A 16,597-nucleotide genomic window follows, 5' to 3' on the forward strand; every position below is an offset into this window, starting at 1 on the left:
CTGGTTTGGGAACAGCTCTGCCCAGGACAGGAAGGCCCTGCAGAGAGTAGTGCGTTCGGCAGAACGCACCATGGGAACTACACTCGCCCCCTGCAGGACCTATACATCAGGAGGTGCAGATCGAGAGCAAGCAAGATTATGAGGGACCCCTGCCACCCCAGTAACGGACTGTTCCAGCTGCTACGGTCAGGCAAACGCCTCCGCTGTCACGCTGTGAAAACGGAGAGGATGAGACGGAGTTTCTTCCCTCAGGCCATCAGGACTGTTAACTATTATAACTCCAGGGTCTAAATTTTCTTTTCTGTATTAATTTTAATTTATATGCTGTAATTGTAATTTTAAAAAAATCACAATCCACAGGCATTGCCACTTTCATTTCACTGCACATCGTGCATGTGTATGTGACAAATAAACTTGACTTGACTTGACTTGACTTCAGTTAATAACTGTAATTGAAAAGAAAAGATCTGCTAACAGTAATCTAGACAACCAAAAACCTGTCATGAGAACTCATTTGGTTCAGCAGTGCCCTTCAGAAGAGGAAACCTGCTCAGATCTCTACGTAATTTCATGAAAATGTGGTAACTCGGGATGGACAATGATTGCTGAGGTAACCAATGATCCTAACAAATGAACAAATAAGGTGGCAATTCGAAATAAAACTGACCTGATGAAACCAGTTAACCCAGCCTCGAATGGCAATTGATTCCCGAATTTATTGCACTGAAAATAACGTCATGTCACCATACGAATAGCCTGGTTTTGCAACCTTTGGGCTGTTTGCCCTAGTAATTCCAAAGGAATTAGATCAAACTCAGGCTTGTTAACATGCTTGTTAACCAGGACAGTGCAGTAAAAGTTACTAAAGTTTCTATTTTGATATCAATGTTTTTTATATCGCCATTTCACCTTAGTTTCAGGTTTAACTTTTGTTCCTTTCTAGAAGCCAGTTCTTCACTACTGGAAACATCCTCTCCACATCCATTCTATCTAGGCCTTTCGTTATTCGCTAGATTTCAATGACGTCCCCCCCCCCCCATCATCTTTCTAAAATCTGGCATGTATGGGCCCAAAGCCAACAAATGCTCCCCTGAAGTTAACCCAATAGATTGCTGGATATTTGTTAAATTAAAGGATTTGGGAGCAGGGCCAGAAAGTGGCTTTCAAATACAATCTAGGGTCCTGCTTAATAATACACAGCCTCCTGAAGGGCTGAATGAGCTACTCTTGCTCCTGTTTCTCATATTATTATTTGTATTCTAGTACCCTGAGTTATCATACACATCAGCAGAGGCTCAGCTTTGATCACCTGGGTTTGCTGGGAGCAATTTGGGTTTGGGAAATCTGGAACCCAACCAATCCATTTCTCACTCAGTAAACTCCAAAACATCAGGAAAGATGCCACTGATTCCTAGAACTTAATTGTATTAGTTCAATTTTAAAAAATGGAAATTACAACCCTATTTCCACAAGCCAATTTGTCATCCTGAAGTTGTAAAAATGATTTAAATATATTCTGCTGAAAGTTGCTGAATGTTGAATAAACAAACAAGCTTGATGTGTAATGATTATCGCCGTGTGTGTGCAATCTATGGTTCATTTAATCACAGCTGAGTTTGTGTTCAGTCGGCCTGATGTAGAGCAATGTTTGTCATGTCCAGATGGGTCATTAAATAGCCTACATGAATCATCCTTCCATTATTCACTCTACCAGAGGTCCTTGCAAATGTGAACTGATAAATGTGCTTTACCTAATTTCAGAAGAGGAAAACTTGTGCAGTTCCTTACAATTAATAGTTTTTGATGCAGTCATTCTGAAAACAATATACTCGTTTGAGAATTCATTGCACTCCATCATACCCATCCTTGATCGAGGAAATTAATATTTGGCCAACAATAGGGGCAGCACAGTAACATAGTGGTAGCGATGCTGCCTTACAACGCCAGAGACCCGGGTTTGATTCTAGCCGTGCTGTCTGTAGGGAGTTTGTACATTCTCCCTGTGACCGCATGGGTTTTCTCTGGGTGCTCCTGATTCCTCCCACAATCCAAAGACGTACAGGTTTGTTGGTTAAAAATGATCAATTGTCCCGAGTATGTAGGATAGTGCTAGCGTATGGGATCGTTGGTCGGCGCGGACTCGTGGGCCGTAGGGCCTGTTTCCACGCTATATCTCTAAGCTAAACAAAAAGTAGTGTAAGCAACTTCATTCATAATCGCAAACTAGACACCTGTGGCTGATGTAAATGTTTTGTGGCATGGGAAAATGAAAACTGGCAACTTTTTGAGTTTAAAATGTACTGTATCACCAATTGTGCATCCCTGAGATCTCAAACAGTGTGTTGTCGAAAAGTAGTGATTAACTTTTCTTCTGGCTACCTGTGAATTAAATATCCAGCTTGCTGATCTGTGTGTTTTCTTTTAAACCCTTAGTCCTTTACATGCAGTATCCTTCGCTGCTGCCTGCAGTGTGCCTGGTATAGCGATTTTGGCACTTGGAGTTAACCCATTAACTGGAGCATTGGGAGCCTTTAACCTTTTCCTCTACACATGCTGCTACACCCCAATGAAACGGCTGAGTATTCTCAACACCTGGGTGGGCTCTATGGTTGGTGCTATTCCTCCAGTCATGGGCTGGACAGCAGCCACTGGCAGCATCGGGGCAGGTAAGTCCTTTACTAATCTATCTTCCAAGAAAGAATAAAAATGCGCATTGACCATGCAGCAATTTGATTTTGTAAAGACTCATCCATATCAATTGTAAATATGAATCGCCATTTTAAGATGAACAGCTTGGAGGAACAAAATCTTCCATTACCTGATACAGCTGTTCATTGGGTCAGACCAGGTGGAAAACCCTTAACAATGTTGTATCATTAGTGTTGAATAACTAAATCTTGCACCTGGAAGGTATTCTATACCTGCAAGTTGATTGAAAGATGAATCAAATGGAGTGGAGGAACAACTTATTGGATCATGCTGAGTAGATGAATAAGGAATAGCTGACTTCTTACGGTTGTGTATTATCACTTTAGATTTTAGAGATTTTAGATATTTTTTTTAGATTTAGAGATACAGCGCGGAAACAGGCCCTTCGGCCCACCGGGGCCGCACCGCCCAGCGATCCACGTACACTAACACTATCCTACACACACTAGGGACAATTTTTACATTTGCCAAGCCACTCAACCTACAAACCTGTACGTCTTTGGAGTGTGGGAGGAAACCGAAGATCTCGGAGAAAACCCACGCAGGTCACGGGGAGAACGTACAAACTCCGTACAGACAGCACCCGCAGTCAGGATCGAACCTGAGTCTCCGGCGCTGTATTCGCTGTAAGGCAGCAACTCTACCGCTGTGCCGCCCTAGATGCAATGTGGAAACAGGCCCTTCAGCCCACCAAGTCCACAGCGACCAACGATCACCCCGTACTCTAACACTGTCCTGCACACCAGAACAATTTACAATTTCCAGAAACCAATTCACCAACAAACCTGTACGTGTCTGGCATGTGGGAGGAAACCGGAGCACCCGGAGAAAACCCACGCAGTCACAGGGAGACAGCACCCGCAGTCAGGATCAAACCCAGGTCTCTGGTAATTCTGTAAGGCAGCAGCTCTACCACTGCACCTCAGTGCTTCCAAAATGGTTATTTCTGTAACATAAGTTATATTCCATTAAACATTTATTTCAAACTGATCTAGTCATATTTCGAAAGTGCTATCCCTCATGAAGCAGAACTACCATCAATGTGCACATCAGTCTGTTGTTCACCGTGCATTAAATGGCCATCAGTTTTATAATTTAAACCAATTAGTTGTGTTTGGTTGTTTACGCAGGATGTTATTGAGTCCCTATTCCTGTGAGGATCAAAGTGATAGTTCAATGAATGTTCATCCCATGATTATTACTAAACCTGACTCTTTCCGGCACCAAAGTTTAATTGGACATAAACAATGTCTGCAGCCATTTAGATGAATGAACATTTCCCTGGCACACATTCAAATCATCGAATACACTTGACATGCTTGTTGCTAAATGCTCTCTTATTCCTAAACCAAATGCAGAAAAGCACAAGTTAACGGCTTATAACTAATGCACAAACCACCCAACTGCTGATCTAGCCCTGTCCCAGTGGACACACCATGGCCCTTATCATTAATTGTTCATCAGATAAAGAGGTTTTCTCATGGTGGGCGGTGGCACAGTAGAAGAGCACTTGACATGATGCATCCTTGGTGGCCTCCAGATCACCACTATTCCAAGGGCCAATGTTTTATCCCAGATATTGATGATACAAAAAGCTGCTGCAATTTTCACCTATTGAATGTTTCTACTTCAATGTTGCTTTATCTAAAGTGGATTAATGAAGGAGTTTCTGCCCAGTTGCTAGCAGGCATATTCAAACTTCAATGGTTGGTGGAAAGTGAGCTCAAAATTGAGTTTTAAACACATTCCATTTTTTCATACATTGTGGTCTCTGCTGTAACCATATTTAAAAGACTGAGGCAGATTTGAGTGGAGATGTGTATATTTGTATCTCTGGATCTCAGCAAGGCAAGATTCCCCCAAGTGTAAACAAATCTTCATTCCATTAGAACCACCAACACATACAATAAATGCAATATAAGGGCATGCACTCTAGCTTAGGATAGCATTCAGAATATATATCTGAACTGATCCTTGTATTAAATTGCAATTAACATGATGAACAAATGCCAAAATTATTTTAGCAGATGTCAATTATTTAAAATCAAGGTTAAATTTCAATTCATTTCATAACAATTCAACACTCTACGCAGAACGTATGTGGTATAATTGTATTTCTGGAACTATAAGCATTTTCCTACCCAGTGTTGTTTTAATACTTTGACATCAGAATAAGTTCTAAATAAACTGCGGCCACTTGCGGCCACACTATGATGGCCTTTGAGCTACCTGGGAACAGTGAAGCTCGCTGACTACTGACATATTGTTTCTCTGACATATTTCCAAGTGAACCTAGCATATGTAACTCGTAATCTGTCATCAGAGTGACCCAGCTCTGAGACACTAATGTAAACAGGGCAGTTTCAGGATTGGTCATCTTCACTGACTAGATACCCATTCCATCTGCTAATGTAAACAAGGCTAATGACTCTTGCACATCCTGTCACTTCCATGCTGTGAACCATAAAGAAGACACTCAAAGGGTAATTACAGCATATCATTTTTGTCCTTCCTGTGGGAGAATTATAATCATAATGATGATAATGAGTTCTCTTCCTCAATTCATAGTTTTTTGTAATTGCACATTGTATTCCATTTCTGCTGTTGTGTCTTTTACCTGTTATTAACGGAATCATAGCACCATACAGCATGGAACAGGCCATTTAACCCAACTCTTCGATGCTGAGCCAAAGCTGACTTCTACATTAACCCTATTGCACAGCACTTGGTCCATGGCCTTCTGTGCCTAAACAATTCAATTGTTCATCTGGACACTTTGTAAATACTGTCAATGATGTTAGTTTTCACAGTCTTTCACCACTCTTCACAGGCAGTGCATTGCAGGGACTTACCACACTCTGGATGAAGAAGATCATCCAATATCTCCTCTGAATGTCACTACCTTACCCCCTTACCCTGAACCTATGCCGCCTAGTTTTACCTCTGATGTGGGGAAGAGTTTCCTGCAACCTGCTCGAGCTGTGCCCTTCGTAGTTCTATATATCTGTCGATTCCCCTCGTAACGGTGGCGCAATGGTAGAATTGCTGCGTTACAGCGCTTGCAGCGCCAGAGACCCGGGTTCGATCCCGACTATGGGTGCTGTCTGTACGGAGTTTGTACGTTCTCCCCGTGACCTGCGTGGGTTTTCTCCGAGATCTTCGATTTCCTCTCACACTCCAAAGACGTACAGGTTTATAGGTTAATTGGCTTGGTGTAAATTGTTCCTAGTGTGTGTGGGATGGCGTTAATGCGCGGGGATCGCTGGTCTGCGCGGACTCGCTGGGCCGAAGGGCCTGTTTCCGCTCTGTATCTCTAAACTAACCTTCTTTCCTCCAGGGAGAAAAGACAGTTTCTCTAAACATTCTTTATAATACAACTGCTTCCTCCCAGGCAACGCCATGGTGAATCCCCTCTGCACCTTCTCCAGTGCCATCACATCCTTCCCACAGCTTGTGGCCAGAATTGGACACATTACTCCAGCTGAGCTCCGACCACAATTTTATAAAGTTGGAGCTTAACCTCCATACTTTGTAATGTTCTTTATGAAACTGTTTGCCTAAGTTTTATTACATGCTGTGTCCGTCTTTTGACTTCTGAAATTGGCAGCCATACCAAGACAATGTTAATATATATATATATAATATACTTTAATATAATATACTATTATATAATATAGATAAATTATAGATAAATAATACATTCATATTTTTCAGAAAGTAAATGAATAAACACTTAATATAATAGATAACACAAATACAAATCCATCATCAATCTATTCCATTATATTAGGAGGAGGCTTATAATTTATCAAAAAATACTTTCATTTCACTAACTGCATAAAATAAATTAATGATGCGGGGCAATGATTGTCTGTATCCTTACTTTGGGAATGTCCAAGGTTTGTGACAATGTTTCTGCCTTATGGGTGCCTCCCATTACTATTAATGACACAAACCAAACTAAAATATCGATTAAAAAAAAACCATTATTAGATTTTCACTTTATACTGCTTGTTCTCCCAGGTCTTATGATTTACACAATATCTCAATGATTCAACCACACCCCTCCTCTTGATCTAGTCGAGAATGACTTGCTTCCATTCTAGTACTGGCGGTTCTGCAGTGGCTGATGAGGCCAGTGTATAATCAGTAGACTCAGCCGCAGGTGAGGCAGACGTGCTTGAGATGGCAAGTGGGGGATTAGTAAAGGATTGGTAAAGCCTTTCATGATTTTTGCTTGGCTTCTTTATGTGCTGACAAAGGAACATGAGATTTATTCACAAAATGCTGGAGTAACTCAGCAGGTCAGGCAGCATCTCGGGAGAGAAGGAATGGGCGACGTTTCGGGTCGAGACCCTTCTTCAGACTGATGTCAGGGGGGCGGGATATAGGTGGAGACAGGAAGATAGAGGGAGATCTGGGAAGGAGGAGGGGAGAGAGGGACAGAGGAACTATCTAAAGTTGGAGAAGTCGATGTTCATACCACTGGGCTGCAAGCTGCCCAAGCGAAATATGAGGTGGTTCCTCCAATTTCCGGTGGGCCTCACTATGGCACTGGAGGAGGCACTGGAGGAGGCCCATGACAGAAAGGTCAGTCTGGGAATGGGAAGGGGAGTTGAAGTTCTCGGCCACCGGGAGATCAGATTGGCCAACGCGGACCGAGTGCAGGTGTTGAGCGAAGCGATCGCCGAGCCTGCGTTTGGTCTCGCCGATGTAAACATGAGATACTCACTTAAGGAACATGAGATTCTCACTACCTCCCCGACTCTGTCATCATTCTGAGAGGTTGAAGGCCAGTACTGCCCATGACTTGATGAAGGTGTTGCATATTTGCAAGGCGGCTTTGAGAACATCCTTGAAGCGTTTTGAAGGTTGGACGATGAAACAGTGTGCACTGGGACTGTGTCTACATCGCATCTGTTGACTAGAATCATAACTGGCATGTCATCATGTCCAGAATTAAAGAATGCCTCTTTAAGTCAGGTCTGTAGAAAGTGTGATTCATAAATCGGATCTGATTGAATGTGATTATGGCCTTGTCAGCCCGGGAGAGATTTATTTATCCTATCTGTGGATTTGAAGGATATTGCAGAGAGACGGTTGGGGGTACCTCTTGAGTTGCCTCTTGCAGAGATCTCTCTTCTCTAAACATACGGAGAGATAAGGATCATTGCTGCCTGGTAGACCATGAGTTGTTATGCTGTCTTGAGGTCCTAATCTTTGAAAACCTTTCCTCTGACAGTCAAAGATAGTGCTAGCCCATGAGAGGCAATGGAAGAGGAATCTCAAACATAAACAGTGTCATCGATGTCTGCCTCTGCTGAGAAATAGAGAGTGATCCATGTTATTTAGTGCTTCATCCTTTATTGCCTGGGAGAAGGGCAATGTTGTGCACAAGGAAGATTGATGAGGGGCTTTTGTTTACATGTGTGTGTGACCCATTCTAGTGAACCCATCCTGGTCATCAATGGCTTGGAGCTCCTTCTCCAAGTGTGCTCAAACACCTGTGATGGCTGCGCACTACAGCTCAGTGACTGAGATCGGGGTGGCGGTGATGCAAGTTAAACAGTTTCCATTAAGATTAGTTCCACTCCAGTGGGAGATCTGTTGGTGTTGGGATGGAATAGTGAGGAAAGGAACATTTTAAAAGGTTGTACCGTGACCCAGTCTGCACTGGGACTGGGTCTACATTGCATCTGTTGGTTAGGACTCTTTGTTTGCAAGAGATCATTTGGGAAACAGAGAATAGTTTAGTTTATTATTGTCACTGCACCGAGTTACAGTGAAAAGCTTTTTCTTTTCCGTGCCATCCAGTCAACGAAAAGACTATCCATGAATACGATCAAGCCCCCACAGTGCACAGATAAAGAATAAAGGGTACACCGAAGATAGACATAAAATTCTAGAGTAACTCAGCTGGTCAGGCAGCATCTATGGAGAAAAGGAACTGGTGACGTTTCGGGTCGAGGCCCTTCATCAGACTGGTGATGTCTGATGAAGGGTCTTGACCTGAAATGTCACCTATTCCTTTTCTACAGAGATACTGCCTGATCCACTGAGTTACTCCAGCATTTTGTGTCTATCTTCGGTGTAAACTAGCATCTGCCGTCCCTACACGTAAAGAATACAGTATTTAGTGCAAAATATAGCATTGAGGTCCTATATAGTCAGAATAAAGATTATTCAATGGGCTCCATTGAGATAGATGGGAGGTCAGCGTTGTACTCTCGCTGTGAGAGGCCTGTTCAATTGCTTGATCACAGCTGAAAAGAAACTGTTCCTGAATCTGGAGGTATTTGTTTTCAAACTTCTGAACCTCTTGCCTGATGGGAGAGAGGGAGAAGAGGGAGTGACCGGGGTGAGACTGGTCCTTGATTATGCTGGTGGCCTTGCTGAGGCAGCGTGAAGTGTACATGGAGTCATTGGAAGGAAGGCTGGTCTGCATGATGGTCCACAACTCTCTGCAATGTCGATGAACTTCTGGGATCAACCAGATTTGAGAAGGATTCTCCACAGTCCCTCTGGGTTGACAGAGGCTAAGGATTTTCCGTAAGCTTGAAAAAGATTATGTATGGCAGCTGATCCCTCTTTCTGTATTTTTTTTTAAATTTGCACTTCCCAATCCTGCTTTTGGTCATGTTGGAGGGAGGAGAGAGCTGGTAAAGGCCTTCTCAAATGAATTCTCTACCCAACATTGCACAACAATCTTCACCCGACAGATTACATCTCCCAATGTTTGCCCTAAGGCCTATGTGAAATAAATTTGCATTTGATTTTCTGTCCCTCACTAGAGAACAACTCCATGTCTTGGCTTCGATATTACTTTGTAAGGCCTAAATCAATGTTTAGCCTGCTGTTAGCCCGAATGTGTACAAATCTGGACAAGGTATATAACTGATATAACTGCACATACCCTTGGCTCCTTTCCTCTTTTTTTGCATCTATAATATAATTAATATCTTGCTTTTGCAAAATTAATTTTTAAGCAAATTGAAACAGTTCACATTTTTAATCACATTTTGAATCATTCATTAGCGCATATGACATCTTAAGTAGATTAAATCGGATGTGACATTGATCTGTGAAATTTGTTTTTGTGTTTACACATTTTTTAAATAAAACATTGCAGTGGACTTTTTGCGCGAGACAGTTTATCTAGGATATATAACTTTGAGAGCCAGTAGACAGAATTGTTCTATCAATAAATTAGTAAGGCTGTTCCGTGCACACTACGAGGTCAAGGGCTATTAGGATTTGAAGATATAATGAAGGTACTAGTGTAGTAAGATTCTCTGCGAACTTCCAAGAGAAGGAACTACCTTTCTTGCAAGCTCTGTGTTTTTATCCTTAATTGTTTTATGCTTGCAAGGTACAACTTCCTTATTGTAGTAGCATTTATATTGAACGATTAGACAATATAACAACCCCCATTTGTGTTTCTTGATGGCCATTCAGGCACCATTGCGAATAACCGTATCAAATGGGAATAGAAACAGAAAATAGGTGCAGGAGGAGGCCATTTGGCCCTTCGAGCCAGCACCGCCATTCATTGTGATCATGGCTGATCATCCACAATCAGTAACCCGTGCCTGCCTTCTCCCCATATCCCTTGATTCCACTGGTCCCGAGAGCTCTATCTAACTCTCTTTTAAATTCATCCAGTGAATTGGCCTCCACTGCCCTCTGTGGCAGAGAATTCCACAAATATGATGATGAGAGAGAACTGTCAAATGCAAACATGATCCCTTAGTCTGAGAAAGGAGGGAGAAAATAAACAGACTAGTTAACCTGACATCAGTACTAAAAAAAAAATCTTGAATCTCCACTTAAGTGGTATCGGGACATTTGAAAAATAATATTGGAATTGGGTGTAGTCAATGTGGATTTGTGAAAGGAAAACAGATATAACTTTTTTAGGGTCGCGATTAACATCTATATACAAAATCTCATTTGTTTGTTTGTCCCTAAAACTACAGTCAAAACAGTACACGATAACGTGACAATTTTAGGCCCACCTTTCACCGTAGTCCCAATGGTGCTAATGGAAGAAGTTTCATTGAAATCGGTGTTATATTTTTTAAGTTATTCACATTTAAAGTTTAAATCTAACTCCGAGGGAGGGAGGGAGGGTGGGGGGAGGGTGGAGGGGGGGGGAGGAGGGAGGATAAGGGGGGTTGGGGGGGAGGGTGGGGGATAGGAGAGGGTGCTGCACCAATGCAGGAGAGGTTTAGGCCCAACGGGTCCACTTGGTCTAGTAATAAATAAAAAGACAACCAGTTGATATAATGTATTTGAACTTTACGAAAGTCTTTGAAAAGGTGCGTCTTGCAAGATTGTTAAACGCAATTAGAGCGTGCAGTATTGGGAGTAATATATGAGCATGAATTGAGAACTAATTACTAGACAGAATACTGGGTAGGAATAAAGAGATCATTTTTGAGATGGAAAGCCATGATCAGTAGGGTGCTGGAGGGCTGGGGTCATGGATGCTCACAATGTATATCAATGATGTTGATGAGGAGATTGAGTGTATGATATCCATATTTTTCCCATTGTATTACCAGATGATAGGTGGTAGTGAAGCTGCAAGGAGCAACAAGAAAGGCTTTGGGGAGTTCTAGGCGGGTTAAATTAATGGGTAATGTGAGCTCAGCTATCTTAATAGAGAAATTAAATCGGCTAAGTACTTTTTTTTAACATAGTGAGAGATTGAAAGATGTTGCTGTTCAGGAGACATAGTTGTTCTTCCAGATGAAGCATTATGACAAACAGTAGTTATGTAGCACTGTGAGACCATTTCTGGAATATTGGGTGCAGCTCAGTGCAGTACAATTGGATTAATTGTTGGGCTGGTAATTTCTCATTCAGAAGAATGAGAAGTGAACTTGGTGAAATGTACAAAAGAGACTTGATGGTAGATGTGCTTTTGATGCTTCTCGTGGCTTGTGAGATGTCACAAGTGTCACAACCTCAAAATAAAGGCTCAGCCTTTTGGGTCAAGAGATGAGAAGCTTCTTCACCCAGAGGACTGCAAATCTTTGGAATTCTTTACCCTGAAAGGGTGTGGAAGCTCATTTTCTGAGTATATTCTTGATAGATCTCAGTAGATTTGTGGATATTAAGGAAACTAGATAGTGTAGTAGAGTAGATGTGAATGTAGGAACTGCAGATACTGGTTTAAATCAAAGTAGACACAAAATGCTGGAGTAACTCAATCGGTACAGGCAGCATCTCTGGAGAGGAATGGGTGATGTTTCTGGTCGAGGCCCTTCAGACTGTGTAGTAGAATGGAGTTGAGATGAAAGACCAACCATGATATTAATGAATGGCAGAACAGTTCATGGTCTCACTTTTCCCATTTCTAATGTACTAATTTTCCACATTGAGATGGGCACTTGCGACTTAAGGCAGAATTAACGTTGTGAATCGAAAGGTTAAAAAATTTACTCTGATTTCATTTTTAAGTGCTCTATTTAATGCAGTATTTGTTTCACCTGGTTTTAAGTAGATGTTATGCATTGTTAGTGGCAAAACAATGTGCACACTGGGGATAGTAATGTGTAAAAGAATAATCAAAGTTGATTTTGCCATACTTCAGAAGGCCTTTAACCTTGAACTTATGGGAAAATGTTTTGTCAAAGATATTCTTAAAGGGAAACAAAACCAGTGCTGGAGTAACTTGGTGGGTTAGGCACATCTCTGGTGAACCACCTCAGATGCTGCCTGACCTGCTGAGTTACTCCAGCACTCGACTTTTTTTTGTAAACCAGCACTCACAGCTTTTTGTTTCTCTATATTCTTGACGGAATTCAATAATGTGGGGCAAGAAAAATTGAATTCCTTAATGTTTCAAACCTAAGACATCTCCCTTTCTCTTTGTTTAGGTGCCTTGTTATTAGGTGGCATTCTCTACTCCTGGCAGTTCCCACATTTCAATGCGTTAAGCTGGAACCTGAGAGAGGATTATTCACGAGGAGGCTACCGTATGATGTCGGTCACGCACCCCGCGCTCTGTAAACGGGTGGCATTCCGCCACTGCTTTGGTCTCATTGGACTATCAACGCTCTGTCCTGTCTTTGATGTGACCACCTGGACCTTTCCCCTCATTTCACTCCCAATAAACTTGTACATCAGCTATCTCGGCTACCGGTTTTACAGGGACTCCAGCCGTAACAGTGCTCGCAAACTTTTCTTCTGTAGCCTCTGGCATCTTCCAATGTTACTGCTCCTCATGCTGACCTGCAAGAAATCGATAGCTGGAAGTGAGAGTACGATCCATCACCAAGTACAAACAGAAATGCAAGTGTAATGTTCTTTTTTTTTTTTTTTACTTCAGAAGGTAGCTGCGGTTATTTCTGCACCATTTGCCATAGTCCCAGAAAGTGGGACAATCTAATTTCTGTTCCTCGACGTTTTACGGTTTATTATTGCTATATGTGATTCTGCAATGTTAAATGCAAGCAAACTTCACTTTTCATATAAATAGGTTCAGGCATTTCACCCCTCAGACATGCCTCACTTTACCTTTCAGTTGTAATTTGGTGCAATTGTATCTCAATTCTTTTTTCGCAGCCATAGATCCAGACCTGTAGAACATAAGAAATAGAGGTATGATAGGCCATATGGTCCCTCGTCATCTGCTCCTCATTCAGTAAGTTCATGGTTTGAACTACACTATACTGCCAATCCCCAAAATGCTCGACTTCCTAACTAGCAAACGTCCATTGATCTCGGTCTTAAAGGCTCCAGATATCTCAATATTCACAGCCTTTTCGGAAAGAGGCTTCGAGATATCCACTATTTGTGTGGGAATAAATGTTTTGTAGTCCCCTTCCTCAATCGCATAATTCTTTTCTTCATTTGCCCATTCATTGAAATCACTTGACTATATCTACCCTATCAAATCGTTTATGACTCTTTAAACCCTTTGATCAAGATTTCACCTTGAATGACTGTACTCAGAGCAATATAAGCAAAGTTTATGCCACTGTCTTCAAAATTTGTCAACTAGCAGGTTCCACATCTCCCTCATTATGTCAATAAGATTATTTTGTGATTTCCATTGATGTAAAAAAAGGGTCTTGACCCGAAATGTCACCCATTCCTTCTCTCCAGAGATGCTGTCTGTCCCGCTGAGTTACTTCAACATTTTGTGTCTACAGTTTAAACCAGCATCTGCAATTCCTTCTTACACACAATGTCCTTTAATATCCCGTTTTGGCTGTAGATCACTTAAACGCGCAATATATGCACAAGGAACTAACAGATTCATGTATCACCAAGTGCTTTTGAACACCAGGGAATGTTCTGAAGTGCTGGCCAGAATTTCAAGAAAGATCAGTGGACCGCAATCTGCATTATTGTGTTATCGTGGAATTCATTATATAATGTGTCATTCAGTGTGTTCTTCAGAGGAAACTAAAATAAATTCTCATTTATTGTGACACTTTGTTTAATTGCAAATTGAAGGTATTTACTGTTAATACTTGAGGACTTAACCAATTTTACATTTGTCTTCCAAATAAAAATGTGTGGTTAGCACTGACATATATGTTTAGAAGTACTCAGACAGTTTATTTTGCGACGTTAAATTATTTTCAATTAAGGAGTTTGAACTGTTTCAAGGTTTTATGCCTTAATTGCACTATTCCTGCACTGTTCAATTGAACACAGGTCATTGATATTGTTGACCATGTCCATTGAAATTGATTGTTGAAAATTGTTCAGATCTCATATTGGGAATTAAATTATGATACAATGTAAAAAGATTAGCATTTAAACCACACACAATACACTGATAAGTCAAAACATTATGACCGCCTGCCTAATATGCTGTTGGTCCTCCGTGTGCTGCCAAAACTGCGCCGACCCACCAAGGCTTGGACTCTACAAGACCCCTGAAGGTGTCCTGTGGTATCTGGCACCAGATCCTTTAAGTCCTGTAAGTTGCGAGGTGGAGCTGCCGTTGATCGGACTTGTCGATCCAGCACAACCTACAGATGCTCAATCGGATTGAGATCTGGCGAATTTGGAGGCCAGGGCAACACAGTGATCACTTCATCATGTTCCTCAAACCATTCCAGAACAATGTGTGCAGGGTGGCAGGGCGCATTATCCTGCTGTAAGAGGTCACTGCCATCAGGGAATACCATTGCCATGAAGGGGTGTACCTGGTCTGCAACGATGTTTAGGTAGGTGACACGTGTCAAATTGACATCCACATGAATGGCCGGACCCAGGGTTTCCCAACAGAGCATTGCCCAGAGCATCACACTCCCTCCACCGGCTTGTCGTCTTCCCACAGTGCATCTTGGTGTCATCACTTCCCCAGCTAAATGGCGCACACGTACACCAGGCGACCTTCCACTGCTCCAAGGTCCAGTTCCGATGCTCGCGTGCCCAATGTAGGCGCTTTCGATGGTGGACAGGGGTCATCATGGGCACTCTGACCGGTCTGCGGCTACACAGCCCCTTATGCAGCAGGGTGCGCTGCACTGTGTATTGTGACACATTCCTCCCTTGACCACTATTAAAATTTTCTGTGACTTGTGCCACAGTAGACCTTCTGTCGGTTCGGACCAGACGGGATAGCCTTCGTTGCCCTTGCGCATCGATGAGCCTTGGGCGTCCAACACCCTGTCGCCGGTTTGTGATTTGTCCCTCTTCGGACCACTGTCGGTAGGTACTCACCACTGCTGACCGGGAGCACCCCACAAGCCTTGCCATTTCAGAGATGCTCTGACCCAGTCGTCTGGCCATAACAATTTGGCCCTTGTCAAAGTCGCTCAGGTCTTTACTCCTGCGCATTTCTCCTGCATCTAACAACATCAACTTCAAGAACTGACTGTTCACTTGCTGCCTAATATATCCCACCCCTTGACAAGTGCCATTGTAACAAGATAATCAATGTTATTCACTTCACCTATCAGTGGTCATAATGTTTTGGTTCATCGGTGTAATGCCACAGTGTTGATACTTTGATATCAAAATTGGTAGATAATGTGATACTTCAAATTCATACCACTTGGGATAGTAGACCCCAACAAAGCTCAGAGATCACTTCTGTAGTTTCAAGATGACAATGTATAAATAGAATAACCATTTTTTTAGCAACAGTAATGCAGCTGTAAAATCCAAAGTGTTTCATATCTATGTACCAGAGGTTGCTTTAGAAATGAGAAGTGTGGTCAGGATGTGAAGTAATCCTCCAGTAATTATTCACTATCATTATGATGATTTAAAAGATTGGAATCAGAACCTTAAGCCAATAAAGTCTTGTGAATGTTTGTAATAAATGAGTAAAACTGATCAATGTGAAATGTGTCACTTTCTTTTTGTTTGAAGGCTCTAGAATTATGTTGTATTAGGTTATGTGGTGACAGTTTGCAACGTGAATATGCAATGCAGACTGTTAGAATGCTGGGCACTCTGGAGTAGTTTTTAATAGAAATGGTAAAAATGTGTTTACACTTTTCCTGGCCTGATAATAGATTCTGTTGTGCCTTTGTGCTTAAAAGTAAAATAAATGTTTTATATTAGTTTGTGTACTTACGAGTCAATTCCATGTCATGTCAGGGATTATTACTCTGTTCTTGAGGACAGATTGTGTTTCTCTGAAAGGATTTGGATACAATTTATTAGAGGTCTCTTTAAAGTAACCTTAATTTTGTTTCCAGGCAAACGAAAAAATATTTCACTTACCGTAGGTGGATAAATCTACTTGTTTACCGCATATGCTCCAATGATTAATATCTCAGTGTTACTAAAGGGATACCTAGTCTTATTGTCCTTTCAAAGTTTGGAAGATTATTCTGGTGGATGTTAAAAAAAAATCCAGAAGAAAGTAACTGGAATCTTAACATTACAGAATCTTCTACAACTGTAATAA

General features: G+C 41.7%; 1 protein-coding gene across 1 annotated transcript in view; it reads left to right on the top strand.

Annotated features, from left to right (window-relative positions):
- cox10 (cytochrome c oxidase assembly factor heme A:farnesyltransferase COX10) overlaps window positions 1-16,156 on the top strand; it is a 123,982-nt gene extending 107,826 nt beyond the window's left edge. Inside the window, exons 6-7 of the mRNA XM_078400959.1 lie at window positions 2,434-2,666; window positions 12,594-16,156. Coding sequence (XP_078257085.1) covers window positions 2,434-2,666; window positions 12,594-13,018 — 658 coding nt within the window. The 3' untranslated portion in view covers window positions 13,019-16,156. The remainder of the gene's footprint in view (window positions 1-2,433; window positions 2,667-12,593) is intronic.
- Window positions 16,157-16,597: the final 441 nt, after the last annotated feature.

This window comes from Rhinoraja longicauda, chromosome 6 (assembly GCF_053455715.1).
Source record: "Rhinoraja longicauda isolate Sanriku21f chromosome 6, sRhiLon1.1, whole genome shotgun sequence".
Classification (NCBI taxonomy): Eukaryota; Metazoa; Chordata; class Chondrichthyes; order Rajiformes; family Arhynchobatidae; genus Rhinoraja; species Rhinoraja longicauda.